This window comes from Ovis aries, chromosome 4 (assembly GCF_016772045.2).
Source record: "Ovis aries strain OAR_USU_Benz2616 breed Rambouillet chromosome 4, ARS-UI_Ramb_v3.0, whole genome shotgun sequence".
NCBI lineage: Eukaryota > Metazoa > Chordata > Mammalia > Artiodactyla > Bovidae > Ovis > Ovis aries.
This window is the reverse complement of record NC_056057.1, coordinates 87,268,265-87,285,626: the sequence shown is the minus strand read 5'-3', so window position 1 is coordinate 87,285,626 and position 17,362 is coordinate 87,268,265. Positions and strand designations below refer to the sequence as shown.

Below are 17,362 nucleotides of genomic sequence, written 5' to 3'. Positions count from 1 at the left end.
TTTGCATATTGCAGAGTAATTAATGAGTCATTTACCATGTTTTACTTTTAGAGTAGAATCAAAATATAAACCTATGCCAATACTTGTGGGTGTCAATTACATTTCAAAAGATACATCAAAAATTCAACAGTACAAACCTAACTGGTGACAAATGAAAAGTAAAAACACATTTTTTCATGTCCTAATGTAGAAGTTTTATTTTCCTTTTCAACCTTTATTATATATTTACTCCATATAAAAGTCAGGTTTACTAACCAATAAAAAAGTAGTCACCGACAGAGACTTATAAAAATTAAAATCTACATTAAAATGAAATCTATTCACTTTTTAAAGTGAAAATAACTGTTGTTTGTAACCATAAATAGTCTGGAAAAATATAATTCATACTATTAGCTTTCCTTCAAAGATGGTTTATCCCAAGAGTTAGTTTCTATCTAAAATATGAGAGCGAGATAAGCAAAAACGAAAGATAGAGTCACACACCAAAGAAGGTGAGAATATTTAGTTTGGCAATAACTACACACACACTGCATACACATACTTAGACAAAAACACATCTCCCTCTAGGTTTTGGTTTCCTCCCTCAGGAACATTTTTGGTGTGGTTCTATTATTTGTTTTCCCAGAAGGAAAAAGATTGAGGAATAGCAACCCTATAAAACAAAATGCAAAGTAGACAAATAAAAGGAACCTAATCTTGAAGTCTTATCCAGAGTCTAGACCTGTGTTTCCTCAACTGTGTTCCGCAGAAGAATATTAATAGGTAGTGCATTAAAAGGCGATGGCACCCCACTCCAGTACTCTCGCCTGGAAAATCCCATGGATGGAGGAGCCTGGTGGGCTGCCATGGGGTCGCCAAGAGTCGGACACGACTGAGCGACTTCACTTTCGCTTTTCACTTTCATGCACTGGAGAAGGACATGGCGACCCACTCCAGTGTTCTTGCCTGGAGAATCCCAGGGATGGGGGAGCCTGGTGGGCTGCCATCTAGGGAGTTGCACAGAGTCGGACACGACTGAAGTGACTTAGCAGCAGCAGCAGTGCATTAAAAAGACATCAAAAAAGTCTGAAAATACTGGACACTACATATCCTTTTTTTGAAGAGGACTGTGTTTAAATAAGTACATGGAATGTTTGGGGGAAGTCCTACAGCCAGGAAACCTACTTTATTTTGTTTAACCCACTGCTTCATAACCATGCAACACTACTCTTTCCCATCTTTTCTTTTTTAAAGTATACCTACTAATATCTTTCAGAATACTAATTCTGTCCTGCTTTAGACCAATCTTTATGCCATTGTGAAATTCCCTTTGAGTTGCTAGTAGTTCATACATCACAGGTATATATTTTCTTGAAAAACAAAAATCTCACAATGAGTACCCTCATAAAGTAGTGTTAAATTCTTTTTGTTATTTTTGTTTTAGACTACATCACATAGTTTGTGGGATCCTAGTTCTCCAACCAGGTATTGAACCTGGCCCCTGAGCAGTGAAAGTGCGGTGTCCTATCCACTGGACTGCCAGGGAATTCCCATGTTAAATTCTTGAGAAGAGATGAAACGGTGGTGGTGGCTAGAGGGGGAGAAAGAACACTCCATATCACCCCTACATTTAAGAAAATATGGTATCCATCCTACTCACTCAGGCCCATTTGGCCATTTTTATGTTTTATTAACTGACTATGCTTCATGCTACCACTAGCATATCAATCACTGTGACATGACATAGTTGCAATTATTCTAAGTGGATTAGTACATATGGTAAGAGTATCAGTGACAACTTCCCTGGAATTACTTGTAGCCAGGGTATATGATGTAAGCAAATGCAGAAGGGTATACATATATTCCTAAAAAAGGAAAACCGAGGAAAGAACCACCAAATAAGACAAAGTCTCTGGGTAATGTGTACCCTCCTCCAAAGTCAACAGGACTACAGAATGGTATGTCCTGCTTACAGGAGCAATTGTAACCTTTAGAAATGATTAGGGTACAAGAAGTGAAGAAGAAATATATCTACTCAAGAAAATTTAATTTCATTCATCTGGTGTCCCTTTCATAAAATAGTTTCATAAGCTTTCCTTTCATTCTTTAAAACAAATTCCACTGAATCTAGTTTAAAATTTCAAAGTAGTTCCAGGGACAAATCCAAGAAATACAGCACAATTTGAAAAGGAAATGTAAAACCAATTTCACAACTAAGTGTGAGCACTCAGACTTTTTTTCAGTATTAACCACAATAAATCCACTGCACACTCTCAGTGCAGGGAATAGCTACCACATTTAAAAGAAAATCACTCATAAACAAGGTGTCTTAGATACCTGGCTGAGACTCTTTTTTGAAATGAGACCACAGTTGCTTGGATTTGAAAGCATACATTTTTCCCCCCTATTAATTTTCATTTGACCTTTTTTCACCTGAGTAAAAGGATCACTCCCAATTCATCACATGTGTCGATGTAAAATCCACTTACTTGAACAAATCCGCATGCTGTGAAGTCCTCAAACAAGGGCAGACTTGGACGGTCTTCTCTATAGATGGTGAGTTTGTACGTGGTCAGGGTCTCACCCTGAGTTGGAGATTTATCCACCACAAGCACTGAGATTTTGTTCATCCCTAAACCCAGAGAATAGTTGGCAAAGCTGGAGACAGAACAAGAAAGAGAGACTGAGAATGAGAGAAAGAATCCAAATTGATTCATATATCAATATTTTTGGCTCAATAATTTGCATTAAAAACAGATAAGATCTGCACCATTTCATAAGAAATCTAAAATGTGAAATATTTTAACTTATGTTTCATTGTGCTTTGGTATGCCAACATTTATCCAGCAGAGCAAGTCAAGTCCCTACCAATTACAGGGAAGGGAACTAATATTTATTAGCCACCTGTAAAGGTCATACATTATCCCATTTAATACTCACAACTCCATACAAAAACTAAGGCTGTTCCCATTTTAAATATAGTAGAGTACGGTAAAGTCAGGGTTAGGGCCCAGGTTGGTCTGCCTTGAATCCTCTTTTCTTTCTATGATACTGCTTTAGCTCCCAGGAATGCTGAGTGCATTTCTTTCCCTACAGCATGGGAAAATGAGTATGTTTCTTGTCATGGACATGGCATGTCATAAGGTTCTATCTTCTGTTCAAATGATAAACCAAAGAGTTGGTGACTCTCAAAAGAGTCATTAGGAAAAAAATATCATGAGACTAGGAAAGTTAGTGTTACCATGTCCACAAATTTTATCAAGTAATCAGCACCTGAATATTTAAAAACTCCAGGAGTTGGGTTGGGATAGAAGGAGGCTACTGTTAGGAAGGATTAATTCTTCAACAATCTAAACACATGAAGATAAGAATAAACTCCGTTTTCCCTCAGTGAATCTTCTTTCATATTTCATATCACAAGATCCTCTGTCATTACAACATTGTTAGAAAGATTAAACGTGAACATGATTAATAGGTCATCAGAGCACTTGTGTTATTTTAACCACATGGCATCTGTGAAGCAGAAGGATTTCACTCCCTGGCAATCCTCCAACAGATACTGTGCCTCAGGTCTTCTGAACCATCTTCAAAAGTTGTCTCCAAGGTCTGCTTCCTGCTAAGATGTCTCCCCTCAGCCCCTATCAGCATCCTCATACCTTGGTCCTGCCCGTTCCTGCAGGTGCACCTTGCACTGACTCTTAGAAGTCTCTGCTCTGACTGTCAGTGTTACCACATCAAACGGGACTTCAGAGTAATAATCTTTGATCTTCGGGTTAAATCCAGGATTTAATTCCAAACGCGGGTGTGTGAAGATCTGCTTGATATGACATTGTGCATCTTTATCTGTTTTTAGAAAAACAAAAACAATGACAAAACTCAACTGTGGCAAGAATAAATGTTTAAAAATCAAATACGATTAAGGTTTTGAAAATTCGTTTGCATAACTTTGGTAATCGCTGCTGATTTTCCATTTGGTACTCTGGTAATAGCTGATTTGTGGCTTCACCTGGATCTTCTATTTGCCAAATTTTGTAGACTTTGCCTCATGTAACTGTTATTGACTTTAGTTGATATTTTTTGCTCAGCCTTTAAAAATGTTAAGGCACAGCAAGTCAGAAAATGTCTCTCCAGTGGATTGATAACATTTCATAGCACTTTTAACATCTATCAACAATACATGAACTGTGAACTTTCAGATGTTCAAGCTGGTTTTAGAAAAATCAGAGGAACCAGAGATCAAATTGCCAACATCTGCTGGATCATGGAAAAAGCAAGAGAGTTCCAGAAAAATATCTATTTCTGCTTTATTGACTATGCCAAAGCCTTTGACTGTATGAATCACAATAAACTGTGGAAAATTCTGAAGGAAATGGAAATACCAGACCACCTGACCTGCCTCTTGAGAAACCTGTATGCAGGTCAAGAAGCAACAGTTGGAACTGGACATGGAACAACAGACTGGTTCCAAAATAGGTAAAGGAGTACGTCAAAACTGTATATTGTTACCCTGCTTATTTAACTTCTATGCAGAGTACATCATGAGAAAAGCTGGGCAGGAAGAAGCACAAGCTGGAATCAAGATTGCCAGGAGAATTATCAATAACCTCAGATATGCAGATGATACCACCCATATGGCAGAAAGTGAAGAAGAACTAAAGAGCCTCTTGATGAAAGTGAAAGAGGAAAGTGAAAAAGCTGGCTTAAAGCTCAACATTCAGAAAACTAAGATCTGGTCCCATCACTTCATGGGAAATAGATGGGGAAACAGTGGAAACAGTGTCAGGCTTTATTTTGGGAGGCTCCAAAATCACTGCGGATGGTGACTGCAGCCATGAAATTAAAAGACGCTTACTCCTTGGAAGGAAAGTTATGACCAATCTAGACAGCATATTCAAAAGCAGAGACATTACTTTGTCAACAAAAGTCGGTCTAGTCAAGGCTATGGTTCTTCCAGTGGTCATGTATGGATGTGAGAGTTGTACTATAAAAAAAGCTGAGCGCTGAAGAATTGATGCTTTTGAACTGTTGGGTTGGAGAAGACTCTTGAGGGTCCCTTGGACTGCAAGGAGATCCCACTAGTCCATCCTAAAGGAGATCAGTCCTGGATGTTCATTGGAAGGACTTGATGTTGAAGCTGAAATTCCAATACTTTGGCCACCTCATGTGAAGAGCTGACTCATCTGAAAAGACCCTGATGCTGGGAAAGACTGAGGGCAGGAGGAGAAGTGACGACAGAGGATGAGATGGTTGGATGGCATCACTGAATCAATGGACATGGGTTTGAGGGGACTCCAGGAGTTGGTGATGGACAGGGAGGCCTGGCGTGCTGCAATTCATGGGGTTGCAAAGAGTCAGACACGACTGAGCGACTGAACTGAACTGAACTGATAACATCTTTCAAGCAACTGTGTAAATGGGGGGAGATGATTCTGTGGGGTAACAGAAGGATACCACTAGGGAATAGGAAAATTTCTTGATGGGAGTATCATTAAACTGTTGCTGAATTGATGTGTAGCTCAGAAGCAGTAGGGTGGAGCAAAGAATGTGAAATCTAATATCATGCCACACACTTAGACATGAAAACCCCTTCATACTCTGGCTACCTTAACCTAAGTGCCCTAAAGTAGTGCTTTAGAAAGAAGCAAAGTGCTATTCTCTGCTCAGTTTTGTTATAGAACCTAGTGTATTACTTCACGGGCTTCCCAGGTGGGGCTAGTGGTAAAGAATCCACCTGCCAATACAGGAGATATTAGAGACGTGGGTTCAAGCCCTGGGTTGGGAAGATGCCCTGAAGGAGGGCATGGCAACCCACTCCAGTATTCTTGCCTGGAAAATCCCAAGGACAGAGGAGCTTGGCAGGCTACAGTTCATACGTACAATCCAAAGAGTAAGACACGACTGAAACAAATTCGCATGCATGCATGCACAAGTATTACTTCATATCATTGATTCTAAGTCACTTTTTAAGAGTTTCTATTTTTTAAGAGCTCAACTTTTACAAAAATATCTTAGTGAGAAAAAAATAAATATATATCTCTAGGCACATATACCAGCCACCACTAAACTAGATATATTGTGTTCATATTTGAAATAAACAAATTACTCAAAAGCAAATGTTTTTCAAATTAAAAACATTAACAAGTTTTTTTTTGGCTCCAGAAACACTTTTTTATAGTCAAAAAATTTCAGTAAAGATAAAAATAGGAAATTCTATAAAAATCAGTAAAATGAAAATGTCTTCTGTTGCCTTTAAGTAAGATTTTCAATGATATTTAACAACATAGCAACAAAAAAGATAACACCAAATTTGCCATAGGAAGCTATATACCTGAACTTAAAGAAAAAAACCATTATTCTGTTAACTGTCGTCTCTTCCTTTCATGTTATATAGCTATCACACGATTTCTCTAAAATAAAATCTAATGATTTGTCTTCAGTTCTTTAGCATTTTCTCATCACCTCCATAATCTAGACCAAGCTCCCAATATAGCTTACAAGGCATTTCCTAACCATTCCTTGACTTTTCCCTCTCATCTCCCATCATATTCTAGGCTTTGTGATTCAACGATATGAAAATTTTTATATTTCTTTTTCAGACAAGGAGATAGATATACCACCAAACTTATAGGTGTTTTATTCTACATCTGAGAACTAGGTGTCAGCTTAACTCCCATCATGCCCTTAAATGATGAAAGTGAATATATTTCACTCACATTCTATGATTGTTTTCTCAACTGGAAGAAAAGGAAGAAAGAAAAAAGAACTACTTGAGGGGAAACGTCGTTAAACTGCCATTGGACTGATATGTAGGTTACAGACAGTTCAGTTCACTCACTCAGTCGTGTCCGACTCTTTGCAACCCCATGAATCACAGCACACCAGGCCTCCCTGTTCATCACCAACTCCCGGAGTTCACTCAGACTCACGTCCATCGAGTCAGTGATGCCATCCAGCCATCTCATCCTTGGTCGTCCCCTTCTCCTCCTGCCCCTAATCCCTCCCAGCATCAGAGTCTTTTCCAATGAGTCAACTCTTCGCATGAGGTGGCCAAAGTACTGGAGTTTCAGCTTCAGCATCATTCCCTCCAAAGAAATCCCAGGGCTGATCTCCTTCAGAATGGACTGGCTGGGTCTCCTTGCAGTCCAAGGGACTCTCAAGAGTCTTCTCCAACACCACAGTTCAAAAGCATCAATTCTTCATCGCTCAGCTTTCTTCACAGTCCAACTCTCACATCCATACATGACCACTGGAAAAACCATACTCAGGTACAAAGAGAAGTTGTTTCTTTCTCAAGAAGAAACAACTACTGAGGTACAAATTAGGAATAATAATGCAGTACATATATTGTAATTTCATTGTAGGGAAAAAGTCAATAAAAATAACTAGTCAATTTGGTTCAGTAACTCAGTGAATTCAGTACATACTTGCTTGATTGATTTTACTTATTACCAAAGATTGTATCTGGGTGATGAAGGTGGACTGCATCTATAATAATGATTCTGCTAGATCCTAAAGTGTTTTATAATAAAGGAGAAAAAAATGAAAGGATAAGGGTGAGATTGTGTTACTAGATTTCATCTTGAAAAGTTCCATAGCTTTTCATTCAAATTCAAACACTTATTAATTCACTTTTTCATCAGATTTTTTTTTTCTGGCATAGTCTATGTTCAAGGCACTGAGATAAGTACAGTTAAAAACAGGCCCTTTTGGGTCATGAGATCTGATTCTGTTGGAGACTATGAACCCAACGTAACACTTTAAATAAGTTGGAGTTCAAGGATATGGAATGTGCTTTCAAGATTACCATTTCCTAGTCAGAAAGGGAATATAAATACATACGCTATACTTTCATTGTTGAAACTAGATAGCTGAATAACAGAGTGGAAGATTTTTTTTCAAAATAGTAATCATAGGAAATGTACTTTAATTTTACATATTTTAATAAAATAGTCAGTGAGACTTAATTTCCCTGTAGTTAATACTTTGACTTAATAGTGAACATTTTCAATGTGGCCTGCTCATAGTGGTTCAGGTATCTGGTAAAGAATCTGCCTGCAATGCAGGAGACTCAGGTTCAGCCCCTGGGTTGGGAAGTTCCCCAGGAATAGGGCATGGCAACCCACTGCAGTATTCTTGCCTGGAGAATCCCCATGGACAGAGGAGCCTGATGGGCTATAGTCCATGGGGTCACAAAGAGCTGGACACAGCTGAGTGACTAAACACTCTGCCCATTTCAACACTGAAAATCAGACCTAGAAGAGAGAAACTGAGTAATCATTTTCTTAAGCAAGAAATCATTTTCTTTAGCAAGTGCTTGTTTTTGGTTTCATCAGAAACTCTCCACCTCTGGCTTCAGTGCTGCATCCTAGACCCCTGCTTGAAAGCTGATTTCATCCTGACATCATCTTCCACTGAATCATCAGTGTTGCTGCCGACAAACACCTGGTGTTTCCTTGGCATTCTTCCCAATCCAGTCCCAACTTGTCTCAAGCCAGCTTACCTTAGCTCTGCAGAGAACGCAGTGTGAGGCAAGGTGGGAAGCAAGCTGCTGAACGTATTTGGCAAGTACTTATGGGAAAGCTGTTTGAAGTCTTGGTTGCTTTTAACAATTTCTTTTAACCGCAGAATTTTGTTGCCCTCTTGAGGGATAATCGTAACTCATATTAAACACAAAAACAGCCTAGACACTGAAAGATAATCCCAGCTGTTCTAAGGCATCACTGAGTTATTTTTTAATCTTAAATAAAAGTAGGAAGATTAATTTTGAAGTCGCAGGTATGACTAGTTTTTAAGCAACAAAGAAATTTGAGCCAAGTTGAAGTGCTTATTTAACATGTTTACATCCTCTACCCTATGTTACCTGGGAACTGAGAAAAAATGACATTATCTTGTATCGTTTTTCCACTTCATAAATGAGGAGACAAAAACCAAAGAGGGGAAATGGCTTTCCTGATCTAACCCAGAGCCTGGCACACTAGACTCTCAACAAATGTTTATTTTAATCTTGAGCCTAGTTTTCTCAAAACTAGTCCTTTTCCCACCACACACCAGGTACCAACCAGTTTCCCAAGGGAACTGAGTAGTGTACTTTTCTAAAAGTGGGAGATTGGATGGTAAGCGCAGAGAGGGAATGGTGTAAGTAATACCTGTTACTTTTTCCTGGTTAGCAGCACTTCATTCAAAATGGTGTTTTTTTTCTTTGAAAAGCTTGTTGATTCTGTTAAACCACATTTTGTATCACCTGTCAGCCTATGCTGATTTTAATGAAAGCATTAAAACATAATTGCGTTTTAGAAGAGACAAATTGAATTGGAAGACTTTTATTTATAATAAATTAGACCTTGGCCCATAAATTTTATTGTTTTCACCTTTAATGATTTATCAGAATCAATTTTTTTTTGTAAAAGGCTGAATTTTCAGTGTATGTTTTCATATATGCATGCGTGCTAAGTCACTTCAGCCACGCCCGACTCTGCGACCTCCAGGGACTGTAGCCCTCCAGGCTCCTCCAGCCATGGGCTTTTCCAAGCAAGAATACTAGAGAGGGTTGCCATTTTCTTCTCCAGGGGATCTCCCCAACTCAGGGATCTAACCCAGGCCTCCTGCATTGCAGGCAGACTCTTTACCATCTGAGCCACCTTAAAGAGCTCATTACAAAATGTATTTATATTACTGAATATACCTTGATTAAATAAATTCATGAAATTTAAGAAAAAATTAAATTGAAATTTGGCTTAAAAACTTTTAATTGTTATAAAGAAAACCACACTTAAGTGCTATCCATTGCATCAACAATCTAACAGAAACAAATCACTCTTGGATGGTGAGAGTCCTAAAAATCAATACACAGAGAAGATGCCAAGCTCTTCCATTTAAGTGGTTCCCGCAGCAAAGTATTAGCACTGTTGGGGCCCCTCAAAATAAGTTTGGAAGTTACTGTTCTTAAATAAGCAAAGATACAATATAATATTTCATTAAAAAAAATGGAAAGTTAAAAAAAATAATGCAAAAGTGGACAAATACTGACTCATTCGGAAAATGCATAACTTCTGAAAATTTACACAAAATACATTATCAGCCTAATGATCTCCAAACATGATGATTTATGCAAAGCAGAGCTGTGCCTAACTATTGATTATGGTTCTCAAATACTTTCATTGGAACTCACCATTACGGCAATGTATTTCTTTGGTTTCATTCATAATTTGTGGAACCACAGGTAAAAAAAGAAATGTACATTTAAAAAGGAAACTGTTAATTAAAATACAGAGAATACATATCCAGGTGTCTGAAACACAGGTTAATTGAATGAAACATATTTTATTATTTAATTGTTATTACATCAGAAAGCACTTCTAAGTTCAACTGAAAGCTATGGTAAGACCAAAGAAGTGATTAGGTAAAAAATAACAGAAAAATGATAAGTTCACATAAGAAAATATTAAGAGAGAAAAATGAATGGTCTAAATGCCATTCATTGCCTGAAGGTGACCTATCAAAATTTCTCTTGTTCTATTATGATCTTACGACTATAACTTCCCAAATCACTAGAATCACATAAATTCCACCCAGTTGGTTCCACTGACATTTACTCTAAGTTTCTGAATTCAACCAAACATTTATCTAAAAAAACTCCTAAATAGAGATTGATGGGACAAAATAAGAACACTCAGATTGCTTAAAGAAATCATTTAAAGATTTAAAAAATTGTGGGAGAGAGAAGAGTAGTTCAACATCAGTTCTTCCCTGAGCTTAATGCTTCATTTTATTAAGTCAGTGATTCTCAATCTCTACCATGCCTCAGAAGCATCTGAAGGGCTTGTTAAAATATAGAATACTGGGCCTTAAACCCAGAGATTCTGATTCAGGAGATGTGAACTTTCTAAGCTATCCAGATGGTACTGATGTTGTTTGTCTAGGAGCCATACACTCAAAACCACTGTATTGGATTAAAACTTGATTTGTAATAGGAAAACTTTGATTTCTTTTAAAAAATGTAGACATGTGTACTTTTCATCTTCTTAAAATTATAAATATTTTCTTTTCATGTGACAAAAAGCTCAGATTTTTTTAGAAGAAAAAATATAGGAAACAGGTAGGACTAAGAGAGAAAATCAAAGTCACTGTTAATTTTCCTTGAGGTCCATGTGGCATGTAGTCCAATGTTTCATCGAATAATATATCTTAAACATCTTTCACGTATAAATATTTTCCTATAATATTAGGGTGGATTTATATTTTATTGGATGACTATGAGATGGATAGATAACTTCACTGACTCAGTGGACATGAATTTGAGCAAACTCTGGGACACGGTGGAAGACAGAGGAGCCTGGTGGGCTGCAGTTCATGGGGTTGCAAAGATGGACATGACTTAGTGTCTCTGTTATGTATAACAACAAATAGCTTAATCCATTCCACTATTACTGCAATAATGGTAGTTGTTATTTTTTCCTTTATAATTTATGCAATTAAATTTTTGTGTACATTCTTAATTATTTCTTTAAAATCAGTATCTAAGGGTGAAATTTATGGCATATATTAATAACTTTTAAAGCTTTTCTTACATGTTGTTAAATGGTCCCTTAAGAAAGATTGCTCTAATTTAACAATGTGGGAGACCTGGGTTCAATCCCTGGGTCAGGAAGATCCGCTGGAGAAGGAAATGGCAATCCACTCCAGTACTATTGCCTGGAAAATCCTATGGACAGAGGAGCCTGATAGGTTACAGTCCATGGGGTCGCAAAGAGTCGGACATGACTGAGCGACTTCACTTTCACTTTCGCTTTCAGCAATGAGAATGCTCATTTCCCTACCCTCTCCCCAGCTCTATTATCTTTAAGAAGAAAAAATCTCTCCAAATTTGAGGGGAAAACAGCATTTTTTCAGTCTAGTTTTAATTTCTGACTTCTAATAAAGCTAAACATTTTTTATGATTTTGGCCAAACAATACTTATTTTCATGTTGAAAGAAACAGGAGGACATCTTTTACCTTTTTTATTTTCAATTGTATCAAATGGTATTCGTGGTTTTTTAATGTTTCCATCCTTTGTGAAAGAATTCCTGCAAACGCAATATCAAACAACCCTGGATCAATGCACTGAACAAAATTCATGGAAATTACATCTAACACACTATCTTTTTTTCCTGTGAGAACACAGTTATTTTGATGAACACAAAGAAAAACATTCTTAATTTCATTCCTCTAAACTGGCAATCTTGTCTTAAGTGAAGTGGATGGAAATCTCATCATCTCTAATCAACAGAAGCCCATATAAAGAAAACCAGGGCAAAAAGTCACTCTTTGGTCGAAAAGGGAACAATCTCTGATAGCCTAGGTCCAACAGAAGTGATTCAGGAATACACATTCTTATTGGAATCTGTTTGGCTAAAATTACAAAGTCTTGTAGCAAGAAGCTTGGGAAAGTCTGAGGCACAGACTGAGAACATCCACATAATCTGAGAAACTTAAGCGTACCATGCAGAAAATGACCTGTCTTGCCAAGGCCTCTATCCTTAAACTCTGATTAACAGGGATGAATATTAAGGGTTAGATATATCTTGGTGTGTTTGCCTCATTTTTCTGTTGTATAACTAAATGCTCAGCCAGATTGCCCTTTAAATCCTCAAATTTAGGACAAAAATAATCTAAGTGGCAGACAGAAAAACTCTTGGTCCTTATGACAGAGAATACCAGGTAGGATGTGACTTGATTTCACTGTGCTGTGTTGGGAGGCTCCATTTCTGCTGCAGTGAAACAGAGATAACAATGCTGGCCTTACTTCACAGGGGTGCTATGAAGATTCAAGCAAATGCTCTGTGTTATTTTAATTTTATAAAGATTTATTGTCCCAGATATTGTATGGGACACTGTGGTAGAGATGAATAAGGCATTTTCAATTCCCTCAAAATATAAACATTAGATAGAAAATTAAGAAGAATCAGGATTTAAAACTATTGTTAATGATGGAAGGTGTGATAACTTTATTTTTATTTTTATTTTATTTTCAATTCTTTTTACCCTTTAGTATATGCAATGATGTAATCGGGGTGAAAAATAACATGTCAAGGACTTTAAAATACTTTCCTCCTCCCAAGGAATGAAGAAATAGATAAAGCAAGGATGGGGTGAGATACATTTACTATAAGTTTGAGTGCCAGGCCAAGGTGGGAAAAAAAATTATTTCATATGAAGCAAACACTTTAAGTAAAGCACATAAAAGATACAACCCTGAAATGCATATAAACTGAATTTTATAAAAGTTACTATATCAAGGGAATGAAATGTTTTGTATGTTAAGGTATCCCCCAAGTGATTTCTCATGTAATTTTTTGAATAACTTGTTTTGAAAATGTGGATTTTCATGGAAAGCATGTGATTAGAGCAAATTACACCTGCTACTTTATTTCCAGTGAAGTGAAAATTAACAGACAGTACACACACATCAATTTTAGTGTTTTCATTCTGTTCGGATTTCCACTCATTCTGTTAGGACCCCTGGATTCTGAGCCTCAGGGCACAGACAGAAGTGACACTTTCTCTAAATGTTTGCTTTTCTGTCTACTTGTCCTCACCTCGTTGCTATTAGTGGATGATGTTTATTTAAAAGGGTGAAGGAAGTCATTAAAACCCACAGATAATATAGGTATGTAAAACTGGCCTTTAGAGTATGAAAAACTACAGGTGACCATTGTGAAGATAGGGGCAATTATGAATGGCTACATCTGACCTTCCTGTCAGCATGAGATCCTGGTATAAAGAATAAGACCAGAAAGAAGAGGCCAGGGTTGTAGTTGCAACTCAATTAGCTGCTCGGCTTGAGCAAATGATCCATCTTCTTAGCATCTCAGTTTCCTCATCTGGAAAACGTATCTGACACTGATCCTTCTTGTGATATAGCATGAATGATAATTAAATATATACATATATACTCACTGGTAAATTTGAAGATAATTAAATTAACTAGTTTTTCTTAAAATGGCCTAGAAACAATTTATCTAATTGTTTCTTGATAAAGATTTCAAGTTTACTTATCACAGTGTTATATAAGTCTTTCAAACTTATCTTGCTTTTCCTATAAATGAAAAAAAAAAAAAACAAAACATTTCACCCTTTTTAGATGTAAAGTGACCTTTGGATGGTATAGGAGCAGGAAACAGCAAGTGTATTAATACTTAACTATTTATCTGTGATTCAGCATACCACACGCCATGCAGTATATGAAGCTTATCTGATATAATTTTGAAACAATTCTTGGTAGGTTATATAATCCATAATTTACAGGTATGGAAACTGAATTGCAGAGGAAACTCTTAGCTGCTATAATTAATAAAATCTAAACCTGGGATTTTTGAATCCAAGTTGTTTGATTCAAAAAAGTCCTGACTTTTTCTAACTATATTTAACAATGACATTCAGTAAATTGCATTGTTGGAAAGAATCAGTTAGGGTTAAAATTAGGCTTAAATCCAATATTCTCAATTTAAGACAAGTCAATTGCTTGACCATATAACAAATGTGGACCTTGAGAGAAACTTGGGGAATAAACTTTCCAAGCCTTGCATATCTCAAAGGAACTTAACTTACTTAAAGTTAAAAATAATACTTAAATAGACTTCTTGGTAAATCAAGTCTGCTCTTCCTCTATTGATAATGATGAATGAGACAGTCTTGGATTGAGTGAGTGCAAAGAATAAACAAAGGGACTTTGAGCTATGTTATTTAAAACCTAACTTTCAAACAAACAAAACCTTCTATCAATCCTCTTACTTCGGAGTATTGAGGGAAGAAGGCCAACTGCATAAAGTTGTGGCAATTAAAGTGAGTTCTGGACCTGGGAGATGTCCTAAGAATTCCTCAACTATGTGATTATTTGTATTTTTTAACTATAAAAAAAATATTCCTCTAGGATTGTTTTCACTTTCTCCTGAGGCAGAAGGAAATAGGAAAGTCGGTGGAATTGAGGCCATTCATGAGGGTGACTTCAGAGACACCGACGAGCATGGCAAGGCCATCTAGTCTTTGATCCCTCTAGGTGGTTGGGTTTATTTCTGTTTTCCTGGCAATAGACAAGTCAAATACTTACTTAATTCCATCATATAAAAGGGAAGTAGACTTAGCTGGCACCGTGGGCACTGCCCCTTCCTCCACTGACTGGGGGTATTATTATGTTCACTGGACCAGCAGACTCTTATCCCCTCATTACTATCCCTCATTAGAATGGAAGTGGATGGGGGAGGCCAAGAACCTTTTCTCCTGGCCAAATGCTCCTCTCTGAGATTCCATCTTTAAAAAAAAAAAACAAAAACAACTCTAATCTTGTGGTAGAGACAGACATATTTATAAATTTGGATATGTTTTGTCCAGAATAAACTCATGCCTCAAAAACTCCAAATGAATGTTCATACCATCCTGGCCTCCACTCTGACGGATCGTTCATAAAACAAATCTCACCTAATTCTTTCTGTCTGATGCTCCTGAAATTCAAGGATATATATCACAGGATGAAACTAGCTTGAAACTTTTAATTTTAAACTTGACTTTTGAGTGGAGTCAAGTCTCACTGGTTTGAAAAACTGTTGGATATATTTTTGTTACAGTGTTTGAAGACCACTAGAATCATTATGGTTTCAATGTTTTAAAGAAGCTTATTTTCCAGAGCATGAATTTTTGGACACATTTCTTTTTGTTGCTTTCTTTAATGTAGGCAATGCCTTTTGAAATCAATCTTTAGAGATTTTTGGGGTTGCACAATTCAAATTTGTGGCTCTCTTACCATTCCAGCGGGTGTAGCTCTGCCTTTTTATTCAGGAGCTGAAATTGTTCAAATACACTTAAAAGAGACCAGTATTGAGTCAGGATGGAACCAGGTTTTCCCATAGGACTTGCCCTACCATAAAATTCATGAATCAGAGATTGAAATCCAGGAGTAGTAGATGGGAAGAGCTGAAAAGGAATATTCAAGATCAGAATATCAGAATAAGTGATAGAAAAGAAAATATAGTATTATTTGGGAAGGCTTTATATTTATTCAGATATTTTAATTAGGCATTTATGAAAAAATATATCAATACCATAATTTAATTTTTTGTGTTAGTGTCAATGTAAATGCCACTTTTTATAAGGAACTAATTTTGCTGATTATATTTTCAAATGGGGTGAATTTTATTTCTCTTGTCATTGAATGAAAACAGCTATCTCCTTTCTATAGATACTGCAAAACAGCTGAATAACAGAGTTAGGTAGCAGGAAAAATAAGATGAAATCCTCTTGGATTATAAGTGTCTTTTAAATGTCAGGATAAGAGATATTAATCCAACCAAAAATAAAAAATCTATGGTCATCCTCTTTCTACTCTGAGAGTCAGACATTAATGTTTGCCTTTTCTCCTATAAAATACTTGTTCTCTTCTTCACATTGTGGCAAGACAAGTTCTTTACTTTCCTAATGTCTTAATTTAAGAACTCCTGAAGGATGAAGCCAGGTCTCTCTAATTATCTTTGTATGGTATTGAACCAAACTGTCACAAATGTTAACATTTACTGTATTTAAATTAATTAAAATAATCCATCAACTAAGTTATCTTTTGAGTAATAAGCTTACTTTGAATCCTCTAAAATATGGGGTTAAGTAATAAAAATAAGTGTCAAACATTCACTAATTAAGTTGGTTAAAATTCATACCTGTAGAATCTGAATACAAATTTTTAAGTAAAAAATAAATATTTTATCCAAACAGATTAATAATAAATTATTAGTAGACTTTTAAAAATGCTACTTTAAAGAAATGCTTTATATAAACAAACCTTACATAGAAAAATATGAATCCAATATAAATTATCTATATAAGGGCAGAACTAGAAACAAAGCAAGTATGAAGCATATAGATATATGTGTAATAAATTATCCATTGATATTCATCAATAACAGAATCTAGGAAAATACATAGAAAATAAAATAAATGCCATTTATACCTTCAGACTGAAACCAGTAAAAGTTATAATCATTTCTACATTTTTTCCCTTTGGAGTTTGCTATAGAGTTATAACAAACAGGTAGTTTTAAAAAATATTATTATTTTATTGAATAATGTTTACTTTTAGGGGCATAATAAGCAGAAAGAAATGTTGGATACATGTAAATGTCCCAAAGCAAACAGCAAACTTCTTTAGGAAAATGTCAGCATTTCCCCCTTCAAAATTAGCAAAGCCTCCCAGCTATATTTATTCCACATTCTTTTACCTTTAGTAAGTAATGTATCTGCATACTCTTAAAGAATATGCATTCTGCTCATCTTAATCTTCATATCTCTAACAAGAAGCTTACAAATATTTCTATTCCTTAAGGAAATATCTTCTAGTTTTAAGTAAAAAATCAAGTAGCT

General features: G+C 36.2%; 1 protein-coding gene across 4 annotated transcripts in view; it reads right to left on the bottom strand.

Annotated features, from left to right (window-relative positions):
• CPED1 (cadherin like and PC-esterase domain containing 1) overlaps positions 1-17,362 on the bottom strand; it is a 328,494-nt gene that overhangs the window by 153,911 nt on the left and 157,221 nt on the right. For all 4 annotated transcript variants that reach the window (XM_060414812.1, XM_012177019.4, XM_060414813.1 and 1 more), the window contains 4 exons: positions 15,756-15,925; positions 11,972-12,042; positions 3,636-3,822; positions 2,469-2,637 (listed from right to left, as the gene is read on the bottom strand). In XM_060414812.1, coding sequence (XP_060270795.1) covers positions 2,469-2,637; positions 3,636-3,822; positions 11,972-12,042; positions 15,756-15,925 — 597 coding nt within the window. The remainder of the gene's footprint in view (positions 1-2,468; positions 2,638-3,635; positions 3,823-11,971; positions 12,043-15,755; positions 15,926-17,362) is intronic.